This window comes from Procambarus clarkii, chromosome 32 (assembly GCF_040958095.1).
Source record: "Procambarus clarkii isolate CNS0578487 chromosome 32, FALCON_Pclarkii_2.0, whole genome shotgun sequence".
NCBI lineage: Eukaryota > Metazoa > Arthropoda > Malacostraca > Decapoda > Cambaridae > Procambarus > Procambarus clarkii.
In genome coordinates this window covers 29172474-29188599 of record NC_091181.1, presented here as the reverse complement: position 1 = coordinate 29188599, position 16126 = coordinate 29172474, and the positions used below count along the sequence as shown (strand labels likewise).

Sequence of the window (16126 nt, the reverse complement as noted above, 5' to 3'; positions counted from 1 at the left end):
GGAAGTTTTCTTTTAGCGTGAGAGTAGTAGAAAAATGGAATGCACTTGGGGAATAGGTTGTTTAAGCAAATACTATTCATACTTTTAAAACTAGGTATGATAGGGAAATGGGACAGGAGTCATTGCTGTAAACAACCGATAGCTAGAAAGGCGGGATCCAAGAGTCAATGCTTGATCCTGCAAGCACATATAGGTGAGTACATATAGGTGAGTACACACACACCAGGAAGCAGCCCGTGACAGCTGACTAACTCCCAGGTACCTATTTACTGCTAGGTAACAGGGGCATTCAGGGTGAAAGGAACTTTGCCCATTTGTTTCTGCCTGGTGCGGGAATCGAACCCGCGCCACAGAATTACGAGTACTGTGCACTATCCACCAGGCTTCCAGGCCCCCTGTGTGTGTGTTTGTGTGTGTGTGTGTGTGTGTGTGTGTGTGTGTGTGTGTGTGTGTGTGTGTGTGTGTGTGTGCAGGATGTGTGTTAGTGTGTGGTGAAGGATGAGTGCAGGATGTGTGTGTGTGTGTGTGTGTGTGTGTGTGTGTGTGTGTGTGTGTGTGTGTGTGTGTGTGTGCAGGATATGATGGTCACTCACTGAGAGTGATGGGTGGCAGGGAAGGATGTATTGAGTGCACTCAGAGAGAGGGGGAGTGGTTGTGTGAGTGAAAGTTAGTGTCAGTTTCGTACTAGCAGTGAAGGAGGTTAGTGCCAGGCTCCTCGCCGCCGCCCACGCGACGATGGCTTTGTTACCACGAACTGAGTATTGCTAAACAGGTAAAGTGGTGAACTACTTGTAACTACTACGAGCAACACTTGACCACTTGCAATAGTTGCGTGTTTACTAATAATGTGTGTCATGCTATTTGGAACAGTTTCATGATATTTCGAACAGTTCCCTGCTATTTGGAACAGTTTAATGTTATTTCGAACAGTTCCCTGCTGTTTGGAACAGTTTAATGTTATTTCGAACAGTTCCCTGCTATTTGGAACAGTTTAATGTTATTTCGAACAGTTCCCTGCTATTTGGAACAGTTTAATGTTATTTCGAACAGTTCCCTGTTATTTGGAACAGTTTAATGTTATTTCGAACAGTTCCCTGCTATTTGGAACAGTTTAATGTTATTTCGAACAGTTCCCTGCTATTTGGAACAGTTTAATGTTATTTCGAACAGTTCCCTGCTATTTGGAACAGTTTACTGCTCTCTAGAGTATTTTATATTTTCTCTTTTCTCTCTCCCTATTTTCTCTCTTCTTTAGTCTCTCTTTTACAATTTTCCTTTCACCTTACTCTCCTCCTCCACTCTCTCTCTCTTTCTCTCTCTCCCTCTATGTTTTTTTAATTTCCCTCTATACATTTTCTTATTGTTACACAATGCATAATACGATTTGCAACATTATTAATCTTCCCCAATTAAAATAGGGTTTTCGTATGACAAAAAGAATTCTCACCTCTGCCATAGAGATATTCCAGTAATCATTTTGCAAGACCTTACTTTCAAATAACACAATAAAGTTGCTGTCACAACTGCCAGAAAAATAACAGGGTGGATAAGAACCACTTTTCTAACACGAGAAGACCATTCATAACACTTTTCAAGACACTAGGGCTCTTTAGGGTGGGATATAGTGACACACTAACAGCCCCATTTACAGCTGTGGAAATTGTTGACCTGGAGAACGTGCAAAGGAACTTTACTCCCCAGTTCTATTCAATAAACTATCTGAATTAAGAGGGGAACTTTAAAATTTTTCAAACTGAATTCTGTAGATCGCAAGCGAGAGACATAATAATTTACACTTGGAAAATATTAGAGCCACAGGGTCCAAATCTGCTCACAGAAATAACTGCCCATGAGACCAGGAGGCCTGGCAGGATGTGGAAGGATGCCCTGTGGAAGAGCAGAGTGACATAGGTGTTCTTAGAGACAGTTCTGTCAGCTTAGGGGCATAACTGGCCGGCCCCTCACGGTGTTTAAAAGAGAACGTTATGAACACCTGAAAAGAACACCTGATCCACCGGGCTGTGATTCATACGCCAGACTATAAGCAACAGCGTCTAACAGCCTGGTTGAGCGGACCACCACATAGGAGACCTGGTCAGAGACCGGGCCACGGGGGACACTGATTCTCGGAACCAATAGCAGGTAGTCAACAGGCAGGTGTATACGCCAGGTGTGGTGGGAGGAAGACGAGTGGTAGGTATTGATCTGAACTGAAATGAACGACCGAAGTGGCACCGTCGACAATTGGGGTGTCTGGCCCCCCGTAAGTGCCATCTGGCCCTTGGCCCTGTGCATTCAACCCGTCCCCCCCCCCCCTCACCCAATAAGTTGCATTTTCACTCTGCCACTTCGTTAAAAATGCATTGTATATGTGAAAATGACAGCACTGTAATATTAACGTTTTCTATGCCTCGGCCTCAATAGGTTAGGTAGGTTGCTTCAACCCGTTCTCGCACTTGCTTATAGTCAATATTAGCTTATTTAATAAGTGCATATGTGACATACTAATTGATTGTAAATATTTTAGTTTTCCTTGAAAAGCTTCATAGAAAACACCGACCTCACCTAACCTTCTTAGTATGTTAAGATAAGCATCTTATTGCTTCTTAATTACAATTATTACTTAACCTATACCGTTGATAGGTATCCAGGCCTCCAAACGCCCCACCAGAGCTCCGTGGGGTAGCGTAGGCAAGCGAGGGAGAAATGGGGAGGAGAGGAAATAAATACTTTGAAAGTGGATACGTGGAGGGTAAGAGCAAGTTGATCCTCTACTGCCTTCGGGATCTCCTTACCCTACCTTCATAACTTTGCATGCTTTGCGGTTCAGTTCTAAAAAAAACATTTCTCAAACCATCTCTGAAGTGCAGACGAGGAGTCACAAAAACGTGGCTGAAGTATGATGACCAGACCACACACTAGAAGGTGAAGGGACGACGACGACGTTTCGGTCCGTCGTCGTAGTCGTAGAAAACTATCTAGTTTTATCTTGAAGATGTCCACGGTTGTTCCGGCAATATTTCTTATACTTGCTGGGAGGACGTTGAACAACCGTGGACCTATTCTATTATATTATTTTTATAATATTTGATATTATATTATTTATATATGATTTATTATATAATATAATACTATTATATATGATGGTTGTTGGTATATTATTCTTCAGGAACCGTTGTTTCGGGCTTTGCGGGCTTATGGTTCGATCGCTTCCCCGAGGCTGCCCAACGGGTTTGACCTGCGGGTATGTGGTATGCGGATAATACGACTGTTTTTTTTTATAGCTACAGTGGATTCGGTTGTGGGTGGTGGGTGTGCAGGACGTGGTGCACAGCTTTGAGCTGGCCCCGGGGGGGAGGGGGGCAGTCATCAGTCGTGGAACTCTTGTATTATGGGCTCAGGGAGTTGGGCTGACCTGGGGCCAGATTCACGAAGCAGTTACGCAAGCACTTAGGAACTTGTCCATCTTTTCTCAACCTTTGGCGGCTTTGTTTACAATTATTAAACAGTTAATGAACTCCGAAGCACCAGGAGGCTGTTTATAACAATACCAACAGTTGATTGGCAAGTTTTCATGCTTGTAAACTGGTTAATAAATGTAACCCAAGCCGTCAAAGATTGATAAAAGATGTTCACGTTCGTAAGTACTTGCGTAACTGTTTCGTGAATCTGGCCCCAGGAGTCTTGGGAGGGGTCTGGGCTGGCCGTGGTGAAGTGTGTGTGCATGCCGGCCGTCACCTGGTTTAGTTCGTTTGAGGAATCGTTGGGGTATAATTGGGCGGCGGATTCTCGCTTGGCCCTGACGGGAGACATCTGTGCAGTCGCACCTCCACAGATCTCCAGTATCAGCTCTTGATACTGGTAATGGCTCAAAAGGGCCACCACTTACGGACTATTCATGCCCGTGCCAATTTTTGGGGCTTAATCTTCATCAATCGATCAATCAATCGCTCGGCCCCAGTTACAGCCCCGCTCCTGTGCCGGGTAAGTCCCCTACGGGCTCACCATAGCCCGTGCTACCTGGAACTTTTTGATCCTAGTAGCTGAATCTTAAACAACAACATCTCGCTCGGCGGTGGTGGGGATGCTGTCTTCTTAAGAAGGTCTTGAGGCTTTGTCAGCAGCCGATTATCGGGAAGTGTAAGGTTGTTTGGGTCTAAGGTCTGGTCTAAGGTCTGGTCTAAGGTCTGGTCTAAGGTCTGGTCTAAGGTCTGGTCTAAGGTCTGGTCTAAGGTCTGGTATTTAGCCCTTTGTTTCCCCGTTGAGCCGGGCCCGGGCGCTGGTTATGGGGGTAGTTGTATTTAATTTATTAAATTGTATTTATTAAATTACTATACTATTACTATAAATTATTTATTAAATAATTTATTAAATTTTGTATTTATTATTTATTAAACTTATGACTTGTTGTATTATTATGTTTCTTGTATTTGTAGGTAGTGACGACCTTCGTTTGTCGAGGTCCCTTGTGTGTGTACTGACCTAGTTGTGCTTGCGGGGGTTGAGCTTTGGCTCTTTGGTCCCGCCTCTCAACTGTCAATCAACTGGTGTACAGATTCCTGAATGTTATTAGTTATGAATGTGTGTATGTTATTTCTTGAGATGTATTCTGTCGTGTGGTGTAGGTGATAGGGAGCCGGTCGGCCGAGCGGACAATACGCTGGACTTGTGATCCTGTGGTCCCGGGTTCGATCCCGGGCGCCGGCGAGAAACAATGGGCAAAGTTTCTTTCACCCTATGCCCCTGTTACCTAGCAGTAAAATAGGTACCTGGGTGTTAGTCAGCTGTCACGGGCTGCTTCTTGGGGGTGGAGGCCTGCTCGAGGACCGGGCCGCGGGGACACTAAAGCCCCGAAATCATCTCAAGATAACGTCAAGATAACCTCAAGGTGTTCTGTGATTTACGTCCCTGCTCTTATGTTCCATTTGTTTGGATTAGGTGTAACATTTGTGGCGTGTTTGTACATTGTTCCCTGGGCCGAGTGTTTTTCTCCTTGCATTGTGAATTGGATTGGTTTCACGCTCTGTTTCATGTGGTGTTTGTGTACACGTGTGTTGCTCCGGTAACTTTGATTTTATTTGTATTTATGGACTGTTTTATTATATAATAAAGAACAAACATTTTTATTGGTGACTTGTGTTGTTATTGGCTAGCTGCAAAAATCGACATATAAGACTAGACTCCTGTAGATAGTTAATTTACGCATGTTAGAAATAGAACTTGTCCCAGCAGCGATCCTTGAGGTACTCCACTCGTTACTGTTCGCCAGTTACGTGTACTCTGGCTCCTGCCTGTTAGGTAACTCCTTACCCATGTTAGGGCTTGTGTGTGTGCGTGTGCGTGCGTGCGTGTATTTACGGGTGTGAGAGTGCATGGATGTGAGAGTACTAGTGTGTGTGTCAAAGAGAGTGAGAAGGGTTAGGAATAGAGGGAAGAGTGAAGGTGGAATTACTGGAGTTGGTCAGTGTGAAGTGTAGGTGTTTAACAACTGAACGAGAATTTTGGAAATACAGAAATGAAGCTTAGTTGACATTTTACAACTATATATAGCATCTCGTGCTGCTTTTTCCTACCTTTGGATATTTCTGTGTTGCTTGCCTGTACCGTCTAAGGTGAGCGATGGAGCTTGGCGCTGGATCGCGCGTGTGTACCCATAAATGGTGAGTTTCCAGGTTTTCTGTGAGAGATTGTCACCACCATTTTCTGTTAGCCACAGAGACCTCTCTGGGTTGTGAATGGAGGGACCGGGAGAGAGGAGGAAAGTGAGGGGATTGATTCACATATTCTTTCTACAAACGCACGCACGCGCAAACACAAACACACACACACACACACACACACACACACACACACACACACACACACACACACACACACACACGCACGCACGCACGTACGCACGTACGCACGCACGCACGCACGCACACACACACACACACACACACACACACACACACACACACACACACACACACACACACACACACAAGGATTATGAAATGAAATATGAAATTATAACTAAATAAGCATTTGTAATTGTAATAGTTGAATGTTATTGTTGACGGTATTTAATTTGTAAATACATATTAATGAATAAGCAATTAAGGGACATTTGTGGTGAAAGACCGGGGGGCTTAATTGGTGTGCAAATAGGGCTTAATTGATGTGTAAATAGGGGCCATTAAGATTTCTCCCCCAGTACATATATTGAGTATACCATATATACTATAGTTCCCCATGAGAGCAGGGTTTTCTTAGGCTAGCAGACGTATCGTACCCAGCAGGCGTACCGTGTCCAGCAGACGTACCGTGCCCAGCAGACGTATCGTACCCAGCAGGCGTACCGTGTCCAGCAGACGTACCGTGCCCAGCAGGCGTACCGTGCCCAGCAGGCGTACCATGCCCAGCAGACGTACCGTACCCAGCAGACGTAGAGTGCCCAGCAGGCGTACCGTACCCAGCAGACGTACCGTACCCAGCAGGCGTACACTCCGCTGGTACGTGCAGGGACACGCAAGGAGCCTTGAACTTATGTGATCCTGTTGGAGAGATGCGGCTGGAGGAGTCATGGGCGTGGCTACTCTCCTGACGTTGTCATGGTGACCGTCACCAAGCAACCCAGCTTCCCGGGGCGTCGCCATGGTTACAGTCGCCAGGCAACCTAGCCACCCCATAGCGTTGCCATGGTGATCGTCACTAAGTAACCCAGCCTCCCCCAGAAGCGTCGATGGCTTCTCTTGGGACTTCCTGGGCGTTGTGTGAAGTCCCAAGAGAAGCCATCACCTCACTCGGCTTTCACACCGGCGGGGTACAGACGCTCCGAAGCGGGTTACGATGTCACAACTCATTGCCCGCGGCGACATCTTGCGCGGGTTTTCTTCCTATTGGGGAGTGTTGTACATGCTGCTATGGCGGTGTGTCCACTCACAAGATGAGTGGCGCTGCCCAATAAACTCGCCCCTCGGGGCAAAATTTAAATTTAATCTTGCGCGTGCGCATATGTATAAAGAATTTTGTAATTTGCGTTCATACCCTGGAGCGTTTGTATACAGATGCGGGAATAACCGTGTGGCTGCATATTAATGCACCACTTTTAAAGGGGCATTAGTGCATGGGAATGGTACAGATAATGCTGCAATAAATTTGCGCCGCTCCTTTGTTCAAACACCAGAGAAAATGGGTAAACAAGGTACGAAGAAAACGTACGAGGTCAGACTTAGGGGTGACTTAGCTCATCTCTCTTGATGCTCGTCTGGATGAACAAATGTCTGCCTCAACCCTCTTAGTCTTAAGGGCGATAGAGACCATTCCACCCTCCACATCCTGCACCTCTCCATCTTCCTCCTCCTCCTCCTTCACCCCCGTCTTCCATCTGTCTAGCTCCGTCCAGCGTAATTTCAACCCGCTGCTAATTCTACCTCCTACTGTATCCTTTTTTATCTCTTTGCCCTGGCTTTCTCCGTCTTTCCCTTTCCCCATCCCTTCCTTTCCTCTCCATCCTCATCTTCCACATGTTTCCTCCATCACCTCGAATTATTCTCTCCTTTCCCCTGCCTCTTGTCACTTCCTCGCAGCCACCTTGGTTAGGGAGATGTCTCGATGCAATAAAGCTGATTCAATAATATAGTAAAAATAATATTTAATGTCTCTGTCTCTCTCTCTCTCTCTCTGTCTGTCTGTCTGTCTCTCTCTCTCTCTCTCTCTCTCTCTCTCTCTCTCTCTCTCTCTCTCTCTCTCTCTCTCTCTCTCTCTCTCTCTCTCTCTCTCTCTCTCTCTCTCTCTCTCTCGCTCTCTCTCTCTCTCTCTCTCTCTAAGGGAGAACTTTTCACTTATACTGCTATTAGCGAAGTTTAATCCTCTCATAAGTGTACTAATGTTTCGATACACTTAAATTCTTCTTGAAAGTTTAGCTTTTTATTTCAGTCTGTACTAGAGAACCATGCTTGGGAGTGGGTGGGTGTGGCCTGGGAGTTGGTGGGTGTTGCCTGCTGGGAGTGGGTGGGTGTTGCCTGCTGGGAGTGGGTGGGTGTTGCCTGCTGGGAGTGGGTGGGTGTTGCCTGCTGGGAGTGGGTGGGTGTTGCCTGCTGGGAGTGGGTGGGTGTTGCTTGGGAGTGGGTGGGTGTTGCCTGGGCGTGGGTGGGAATGACTAGGAACTAGGTTAGCACTTAAGGAGACCCCCAAGAGTGGCGACCATGTTGCTGAGTGGTTGTGTGTGTGTGTTCCAGAGGGCGGCGGAGGGAGCGAGTACCCGTATCTGAGGGAGATGAAGGAGCGCCTCCTGCTGTCCCGCGACCCGCCCCTAGCCAGCATGGACGAGTCCTCCCCGCACGACGCCACCGACAACCAGCTCCTGGAGGTGCACCAGACCCCCGTCGGCACCGTCGTCAAGGTTAGTAACCTCCGCTCCTCCAGGAGCCACTTACGAAACCTGTGCATCTTTTCTCAGTCATGGTGGTCTCTGTGTGTGTTTATTAACGTGTTTATGAGCTCTGAAGCACTACGACTGTCGGCTGGTTGGTATACACAAAGCCGCCATGATTGGTGAATGATGTAGAGGTTTCGTAAGGGGTTGGGTAAAGGCTTGGTGAGGCCTGACCCTGAGAGTTCTGTGTATGACGGGGATACCCTCACTCTTTTTGTCCTTGTTTCTTCTCCAAGGTTTGGGATGTGATGGTGTTACAGTGGGCTGTAGTCTTCACTGTAGCCTGTACTCATGACAGCATGTACAACAGTCCTATACTCACTACAGCATCATGTACCCATCACATGAACGTATCTCAACAGCCTGTACTCATCACAACATCCTGTCTCATCACATCACAGCATCCTTCTACTCATCAAAACAGCTTGTACTCACCACAGCAACCTGTATTCATCACTACATCCTGTACAAGAAAAATGACAGGTTGGATAACATGAACCATTCAAACCACAGACGTCATACCGATGATACTTTTCAAGACAGTAGTGCTCTCTAGAGTGGAATCCCGCCAAACACACACCGAAACTACGACGTTGGTACAACGTTCGAACAAGTTTTAACACCTCCTAACCAGTTATAACAATCAATATAGCAAGTTGTAACAACGTTCTAATACGTCATAAACACGTTAAGCCAAGATGTAACAACTTTATTACAAGTTGTAACAAGCGGAAAATAGAGACAGTTGCGGTTTGTGTTTCCAGGGATATTATTGCGCACTAACAGCCCCCAATCACAGCTGGTGAAAGTGCTGACCTGGAGAACGCGCAATGATCTTTTACCGCCTGAATCCACTCAATAAAACATTTAAATTATTGGGAAATCTTAACAATTTGAAACCTGTATTCTCTTGAGTGCAGGGGAGACACACATAATAATTTACACTTGGAATATATTAGAGGGTCCAACAAACCATTTGTTGGACCATTTGGTCCAACAAATGGTTGTTAGAGTTTAACCCAAGCAGATGTAATGTAATGAAGATAGATGTAGGGAGCAGGAGGCCAGATACAAGGTATTTGGGAGATGAAATTCTTCAAGAATCAGAAAGAGAGAGAAATACCTGGGGGTTGATATCACGCCAGACCTGTCCCGGTTCCATAGGTGAACACGGAAATTACTCCACATGAGACCAGGAGGCATGACAGGAAGTGCAAAAATAGCTCCGTTGAAAAGAAGAGGTGCAATTAAGTACTATGAACTCTATGAAGAGCACAAGAGTCTTCAACACTCCCGCTACACATAAGAGGCATAACTGGCCGGCCTCTCACCGTCTTCAAAAGAGAAATTGATAAACATCTACAAAGAACTCCTGATCCACCAGGCTGTGATTCATTAGTCAGGCTGCGAGCAGCAGAGTACAGCAGCGTAGTTGATGAGACCACCAACCATGAGGCCTGCTCAGAGACCGGGCCGGGGCGACGTTGATCCCAGGAATCAACAGTTAGGTAGCAACCTGTACTCATGTAGTGTACCTTATACTGCGTGGGGAAAGTGAACCTTGATATTACAAGGTACCTGTAGTATTATTTAGATACATATGTAATACATGTTTGTATAACAAATTTCTTGTAGTCTCCCCTCATATGTCATTTTCTCTAATGTTTCCACTGAACGTTTTCTATATCAAGTGAGGGCAATGCATGTGACACTTCTCTGGTCCCCTCTTGCTCAGTACTTGCTTTCCCCTCTTAATAAACAGTTCCCCTTCCGGCCTCTTCCTGAACACCTCTACCGGTCCCAACACTACTCCCTCTTGTGTATCACTAAACTAAAAGAGCTGAGCTATAGGGAGCTCGCAAATCTGAATGAGAAAAGAAGCAGAGGGGATATGATCGTAACATTCAAGATACTGAAGAGAAATTGACAAGGTGGATAAGGACAGCCTCTTTAAAGTGAGAGAAGGTAGAACGAGAAGGCATAAGTGGAAGCTGGAAACGCAAACGAGTCGAAGAAACTACAAGGAAATACTTGTACCCTGTACTGGTGGTCAACAGGTGGGAGGCACTGAAGGAACAAGTTGTGGAAGCCACCTCCGTCCACAAGTTTATGGCTACACAGGAGCCGGTCGGCCGAGCGGACAGCACACGGGACTTGTGATCCTGTGGTCCTGGGTTCGATCCCAGGCGCCGGCGAGAAACAATGGGCAAAGTTTCTTTCACCCTATGCCCCTGTTACCTAGCAGTAAAATAGGTACCTGGGTGTTAGTCAGCTGTCACGGGCTGCTTCCTGGGGGTGGAGGCCTGGTCGAGGACCGGGCCGCGGGGACACTAAAAGCCCCGAAATCATCTCAAGATAACCTCAAGATATACACTTGACAGAGAACTGGAACGTCAGAATAGTTAAACGCAGCAAGTACAACAAGGCTGGTATAGAGCTTGGTCTTGTAGTCACTGATAGGTTCCTTTCCCCCCTCCCCTCCCCCACCCCCTCCCCCACCCCCTCCCCCACCCCCCTCCCTGGTATAGAGCTTGGTCTTGTAGTCACTGATAGGTTCCTTTCCCCCCTCCCCACCCCCTCCCCCACCCCCTCCCCCACCCCCCTCCCTGGTATAGAGCTTGGTCTTGTAGTCACTGATAGGTTCCTTTCCCCCCTCCCCTCCCCCACCCCCTCCCCCACCCCCCTCCCTGGTATAGAGCTTGGTCTTGTAGTCACTGATAGGTTCCTTTCCCCCCTCCCCTCCCCCACCCCCTCCCCCACCCCCCTCCCTGGTATAGAGCTTGGTCTTGTAGTCACTGATAGGTTCCTTTCCCCCCTCCCCTCCCCCACCCCCTCCCCCACCCCCCTCCCTGGTATAGAGCTTGGTCTTGTAGTCACTGATAGGTTCCTTTCCCCCCTCCCCTCCCCCACCCCCTCCCCCACCCCCTCCCCCACCCCCTCCCTGGTATAGAGCTTGGTCTTGTAGTCACTGATAGGTTCCTTTCCCCCCTCCCCTCCCCCACCCCTCCCCCACCCCCCTCCCTGGTATAGAGCTTGGTCTTGTAGTCACTGATAGGTTCCTTTCCCCCCTCCCCTCCCCCACCCCCTCCCCCACCCCCCTCCCTGGTATAGAGCTTGGTCTTGTAGTCACTGATAGGTTCCTTTCCCCCCTCCCCTCCCCCACCCCCTCCCCCACCCCCTCCCCCACCCCCCTCCCTGGTATAGAGCTTGGTCTTGTAGTCACTGATAGGTTCCTTTCCCCCCTCCCCTCCCCCACCCCCCTCCCCCACCCCCCTCCCTGGTATAGAGCTTGGTCTTGTAGTCACTGATAGGTTCCTTTCCCCCCTCCCCTCCCCCACCCCCTCCCCCACCCCCTCCCCCACCCCCCTCCCTGGTATAGAGCTTGGTCTTGTAGTCACTGATAGGTTCCTTTCCCCCCTCCCCTCCCCCACCCCCTCCCCCACCCCCCTCCCTGGTATAGAGCTTGGTCTTGTAGTCACTGATAGGTTCCTTTCCCCCCTCCCCTCCCCCACCCCCCTCCCCCCACCCCCTCCCCCACCCCCCTCCCTGGTATAGAGCTTGGTCTTGTAGTCACTGATAGGTTCCTTTCCCCCCTCCCCTCCCCCACCCCCTCCCCCACCCCCTCCCCCACCCCCCTCCCTGGTATAGAGCTTGGTCTTGTAGTCACTGATAGGTTCCTTTCCCCCCTCCCCTCCCCTACCCCCTCCCCCACCCCCTCCCCCACCCCCCTCCCTGGTATAGAGCTTGGTCTTGTAGTCACTGATAGGTTCCTTTCCCCCCTCCCCTCCCCCACCCCCTCCCCCACCCCCCTCCCTGGTATAGAGCTTGGTCTTGTAGTCACTGATAGGTTCCTTTCCCCCCTCCCCTCCCCTACCCCCTCCCCCACCCCCTCCCCCACCCCCCTCCCTGGTATAGAGCTTGGTCTTGTAGTCACTGATAGGTTCCTTTCCCCCCTCCCCTCCCCCACCCCCCTCCCCCCTCCCCCACCCCCACCCCCACCCAACCCCCTCCTCACCTCTTCCCCTCAACTCTTAAAACTTGAAATGTTATGGTTTTTGTTTTGTTTTTATTTCATATAACTCGGAGGTTGATGGTCGGCCATCTGCACCTTGGGGGGGGGAGGTGAGGGGAGAAGAGAGGGCAGGTGAGGGGAAGAAGAGAGGGCAGGTGAGAGGAGAAGAGATGACAGGTGAGGGGAGAAGAGAGGGCAGGTGAGGGGAGAAGAGAGGGCAGGTGAGGGAAGAAGAAAGGGCAGGTGAGGGGAGAAGAGAGGGCAGGTGAGGGAAGAAGAGAGGGCAGGTGAGGGAAGAAGAGAGGGCAGGTGAGGGGAGAAGAGAGGGCAGGTGAGGGGAAGAAGAGAGAGCAGATGAGGGAAGAAGAGAGGGTAGGTGAGGGGAAGAAGAGAGGGCAGGTGAGGAGAAGAAGAGAGAGCAGATGAGGGAAGAAGAGAGGGTAGGTGAGGGGAAGAGAGAGCAGATGAGGGAAGAAGAGAGGGTAGGTGAGGGGAAGAAGAGAGGGCAGGTGAGGGGAAGAAGAGAGGTCAGGTGAGGGGAAGAAGAGAGGGTAGGTGAGGGGAAGAAGAGAGGTCAGGTGAGGGGAAGAAGAGAGGGTAGGTGAGGGGAAGAAGAGAGGTCAGGTGAGGGGAAAAGAGAGGGCAAATGAGGGGAGGACACATGGAAAGCGAAAGATAAAGAACCTGGTGATGGATAAAGGCTTTAAGAGAGCGCGGAGAAGAATAAGGGGAGACTGCGTAATGGGATGTGAGGGGGGAGAAGTGTGGAGAGAGGAAGAGAAGAGAGAAGAGAGGGGGAATATAAGGGGAGTGGAGGAAGCTGAAGGATAACTAAGGGGAGAGGTGAGGGAGGGGAGAGCAGTGGTGATCCACAACATTATGTAAAAAATACATAAAGAGCAGAGAAAAGGTGGGTTAGAGCAAGTTAGAAAAGTGAGAGGGATCGTGAGAGAGAAGGTGGAGGGAGGGGGGGGCGTGAGCTGGGGAGAGAGGGGGGGGGGGGTAGGGTGGGGACGGGTTCCCCATCGTTGGTGGGGAAGGAATGGTGTAATATTTACATATTTCCAGTGGTTTGATCCTCTGCACATGCTCCATATGGCAGGGTCAGTGTTACCTAACATGCACCTGTGCCAGGTGAGAGAGTGAGTGAGAGAGAAAGAGAGTGAGTGAGTGAGTGAGTGAGTGAGTGAGTGAGTGAGTGAGTGCAGGTAAATTTTAAGACGATAAATAAACGTAAAATTAGATTTTTGCTGCTGAAACTCTGTTAAGTTTGACAATTTTGGGTGTTATAGTGAAGGGTGTGGAGGTGGCCTCAAAGATGGTGATGGTGGATTGTGTCATGTGACTGTTGGGTCGTGTACACGTCGGCGACCTCCCCGACTTTTCCGACCACCTTCCCGACCACCCCGACCTACCCGACCTCCCCGACCACCTCCCCGACCCTACGGCCGTCTTATTTTGTCTTATGGACCATCCAACCAAAACTCTAAACCGACCTCGAAGGTTAAATGAAGATTAGTGTTTATTCAGTATCAGTGGACTTTATTTGAGATATATACAAGAGTTGTTACATTCTTGTACAGCCACTAGTACGCGTAGCGTTTCGGGCAGGTCCCTGGAATACGATCCCCTGCCGCGAAGAATCGTTGTTACAACCAAGTACACATTTTACTGTTGAGTTAAACAGAGGCTACAGTTAAGGATTTGCGCCCAGTAAATCCTCCCCCGGCCAGGATACGAACCCATGATAAAGCGCTCGTGGAACGCCAGGCGAGTGTCTTACCAGTATACTACGCAGACTGGTAAATCATGCCTTGTTATCATGCTACTTGATAAATTGTTAAGCAATCTTTGTGTGTGTGTGTGTGTGTGTGTGTGTGTGTGTGTGTACTCACCTAGTTCACCTAGTTGTACTCACCTAGTTGTGTTTGCGGGGGTTGAGCTCTGGCTCTTTGGTCCCGCCTCTCAACCGTCAATCAACAGGTGTACAGATTCCTGAGCCTATTGGGCTCTATCATATCTACACTTGAAACTGTGTATAGAGTCAGCCTCCACCACATCACCTCCTAATGCATTCCATTTGTCAACCACTCTGACACTAAAAAAGTTCTTTCTAATATCTCTGTGGCTCATTTGGGCGCTCAGTTTCCACCTGTGTCCCCTAGTGCGTGTGCCCCTTGTGTTAAATAGCCTGTCTTTATGTACCCTATCAATTCCCTTCAGAATCTAGGCGCGCGTGTGTGTGTGTGTGTGTGTGTGTGTGTGTGTGTGTGTGTGTGTGTGTGTGTGTGTGTGTGTGTGTGTGTGTGTGTGTGTGTGTGCTCTCCCTAACAAGCAACTGTTGTTGTTACAGCTGAACGCAGACGGGTACGGGTCTCACACGTCGCCCACTCACCGCGTGGAGAGTTACTACACGGGCACCCTGGAGTCCCGCCGTGGCCTGCTCGAGTACTACCCCAAGAATGCTAAGTAAGTACACATTCTCGTTTGAGTTACCTCAACCACTTGGGCTGGACGGTAGGGCGACGGTCTCGCTTCTTGCTGGTCGGCGTTCAAAACCCCGACCGTCCAAGTGGTTGGGCACTATTTCTCCTCCCCTCCCCCCCTCTCTCTCTCACACAGGTCAACAGCACAGATTTCCTGTTTCGGAATTTTAGTGGCTTTTATCATCAATGGCTTTCTTGTGGAGTGTTTTAAATTCCCCTCAGGCAGGTCTGGAGTGAAGAGGATTAAGTCATATAATAATTATGACGAGACGCATTCCATTGATATAGCCCTGATATAGCTCCCATTGAAGGGAGCTGGTCGGCCGAGGGGAAAGCACGCTGGACTTGTGATCCTGTGGTCCTGGGTTCAATCCCAGCCGCTGGCGAGACACAATGGGCAGAGTTTCTTTCACCCTATGCTCCTGTTACCTAGCAGTAAAATAGGTACCTGGGTGTTAGTCAGCTGTCACGGGTTGCTTCCTGGGGGTGGAGGCCTGGTCGAGGACCAGGCCGCGGGGACATTAAAAAAAAAAAGCCCCGAAATCATCTCAAGAGAGCCCTGAATACTGTCGGCGCGATGTGAGTTTCCGCGAGTATACCCTACTTCCTGATATTCCGTTTTCTATGGACGACCAATATTCCCGTTTATCTTACGATCCAATAAAGATTAGTTTTTCCCATGTGTGCTTAACAATCCCTTATTCAGTAGTTCGCGTCCTAAATAATATATAACAAGGCTGTTCTCTGATTCTCTGCACAGGATATATGTATTTATTTGGAGGCCAACTCACTCAGTAGATTGACCTCGTATATTTTTTGAGTGTGTTTGGTCTAGTTCTATTTGGTTATAAACATTTACGTATGTCTTTTCTTTTTATTATGCCATTCGTCGCAGCCCTAAATAATGGTGCTCATACTGATAAGTTAATAATAATTTCGTCTCTGCTTGCCGCCCATTATGAGTTACCCCTAGAACCTCAGTAGTTAAGTGACCGGTTTTCTATGGATGTCATGGCTGCCACCCTCTCTCTCGCCGCTCAACTTGGCCTCTTTCATAGAACGTCGCATTTCGCTCGTACGCGTTACGTGAAGCCAAAAATTGTCGTACTAGAAAAATGGGAGCGGCTGGCGAAAGTGACGTACAGTCCCGTTTTCTGTTTTGGGTCCTCTGGTAGGTTAGGATAGGACACTTTAAATTGACCGTTT

General features: G+C 48.7%; 1 protein-coding gene across 11 annotated transcripts in view; it reads left to right on the top strand.

Annotated features, from left to right (window-relative positions):
- Positions 1-16126, top strand: part of OtopLa (Otopetrin-like a) — a 417531-nt gene that overhangs the window by 243112 nt on the left and 158293 nt on the right. For all 11 annotated transcript variants that reach the window (XM_069335072.1, XM_069335071.1, XM_069335068.1 and 8 more), the window contains 2 exons: positions 8226-8389; positions 14788-14903. In XM_069335072.1, the coding sequence (XP_069191173.1) occupies positions 8226-8389; positions 14788-14903 (280 nt within the window). The remainder of the gene's footprint in view (positions 1-8225; positions 8390-14787; positions 14904-16126) is intronic.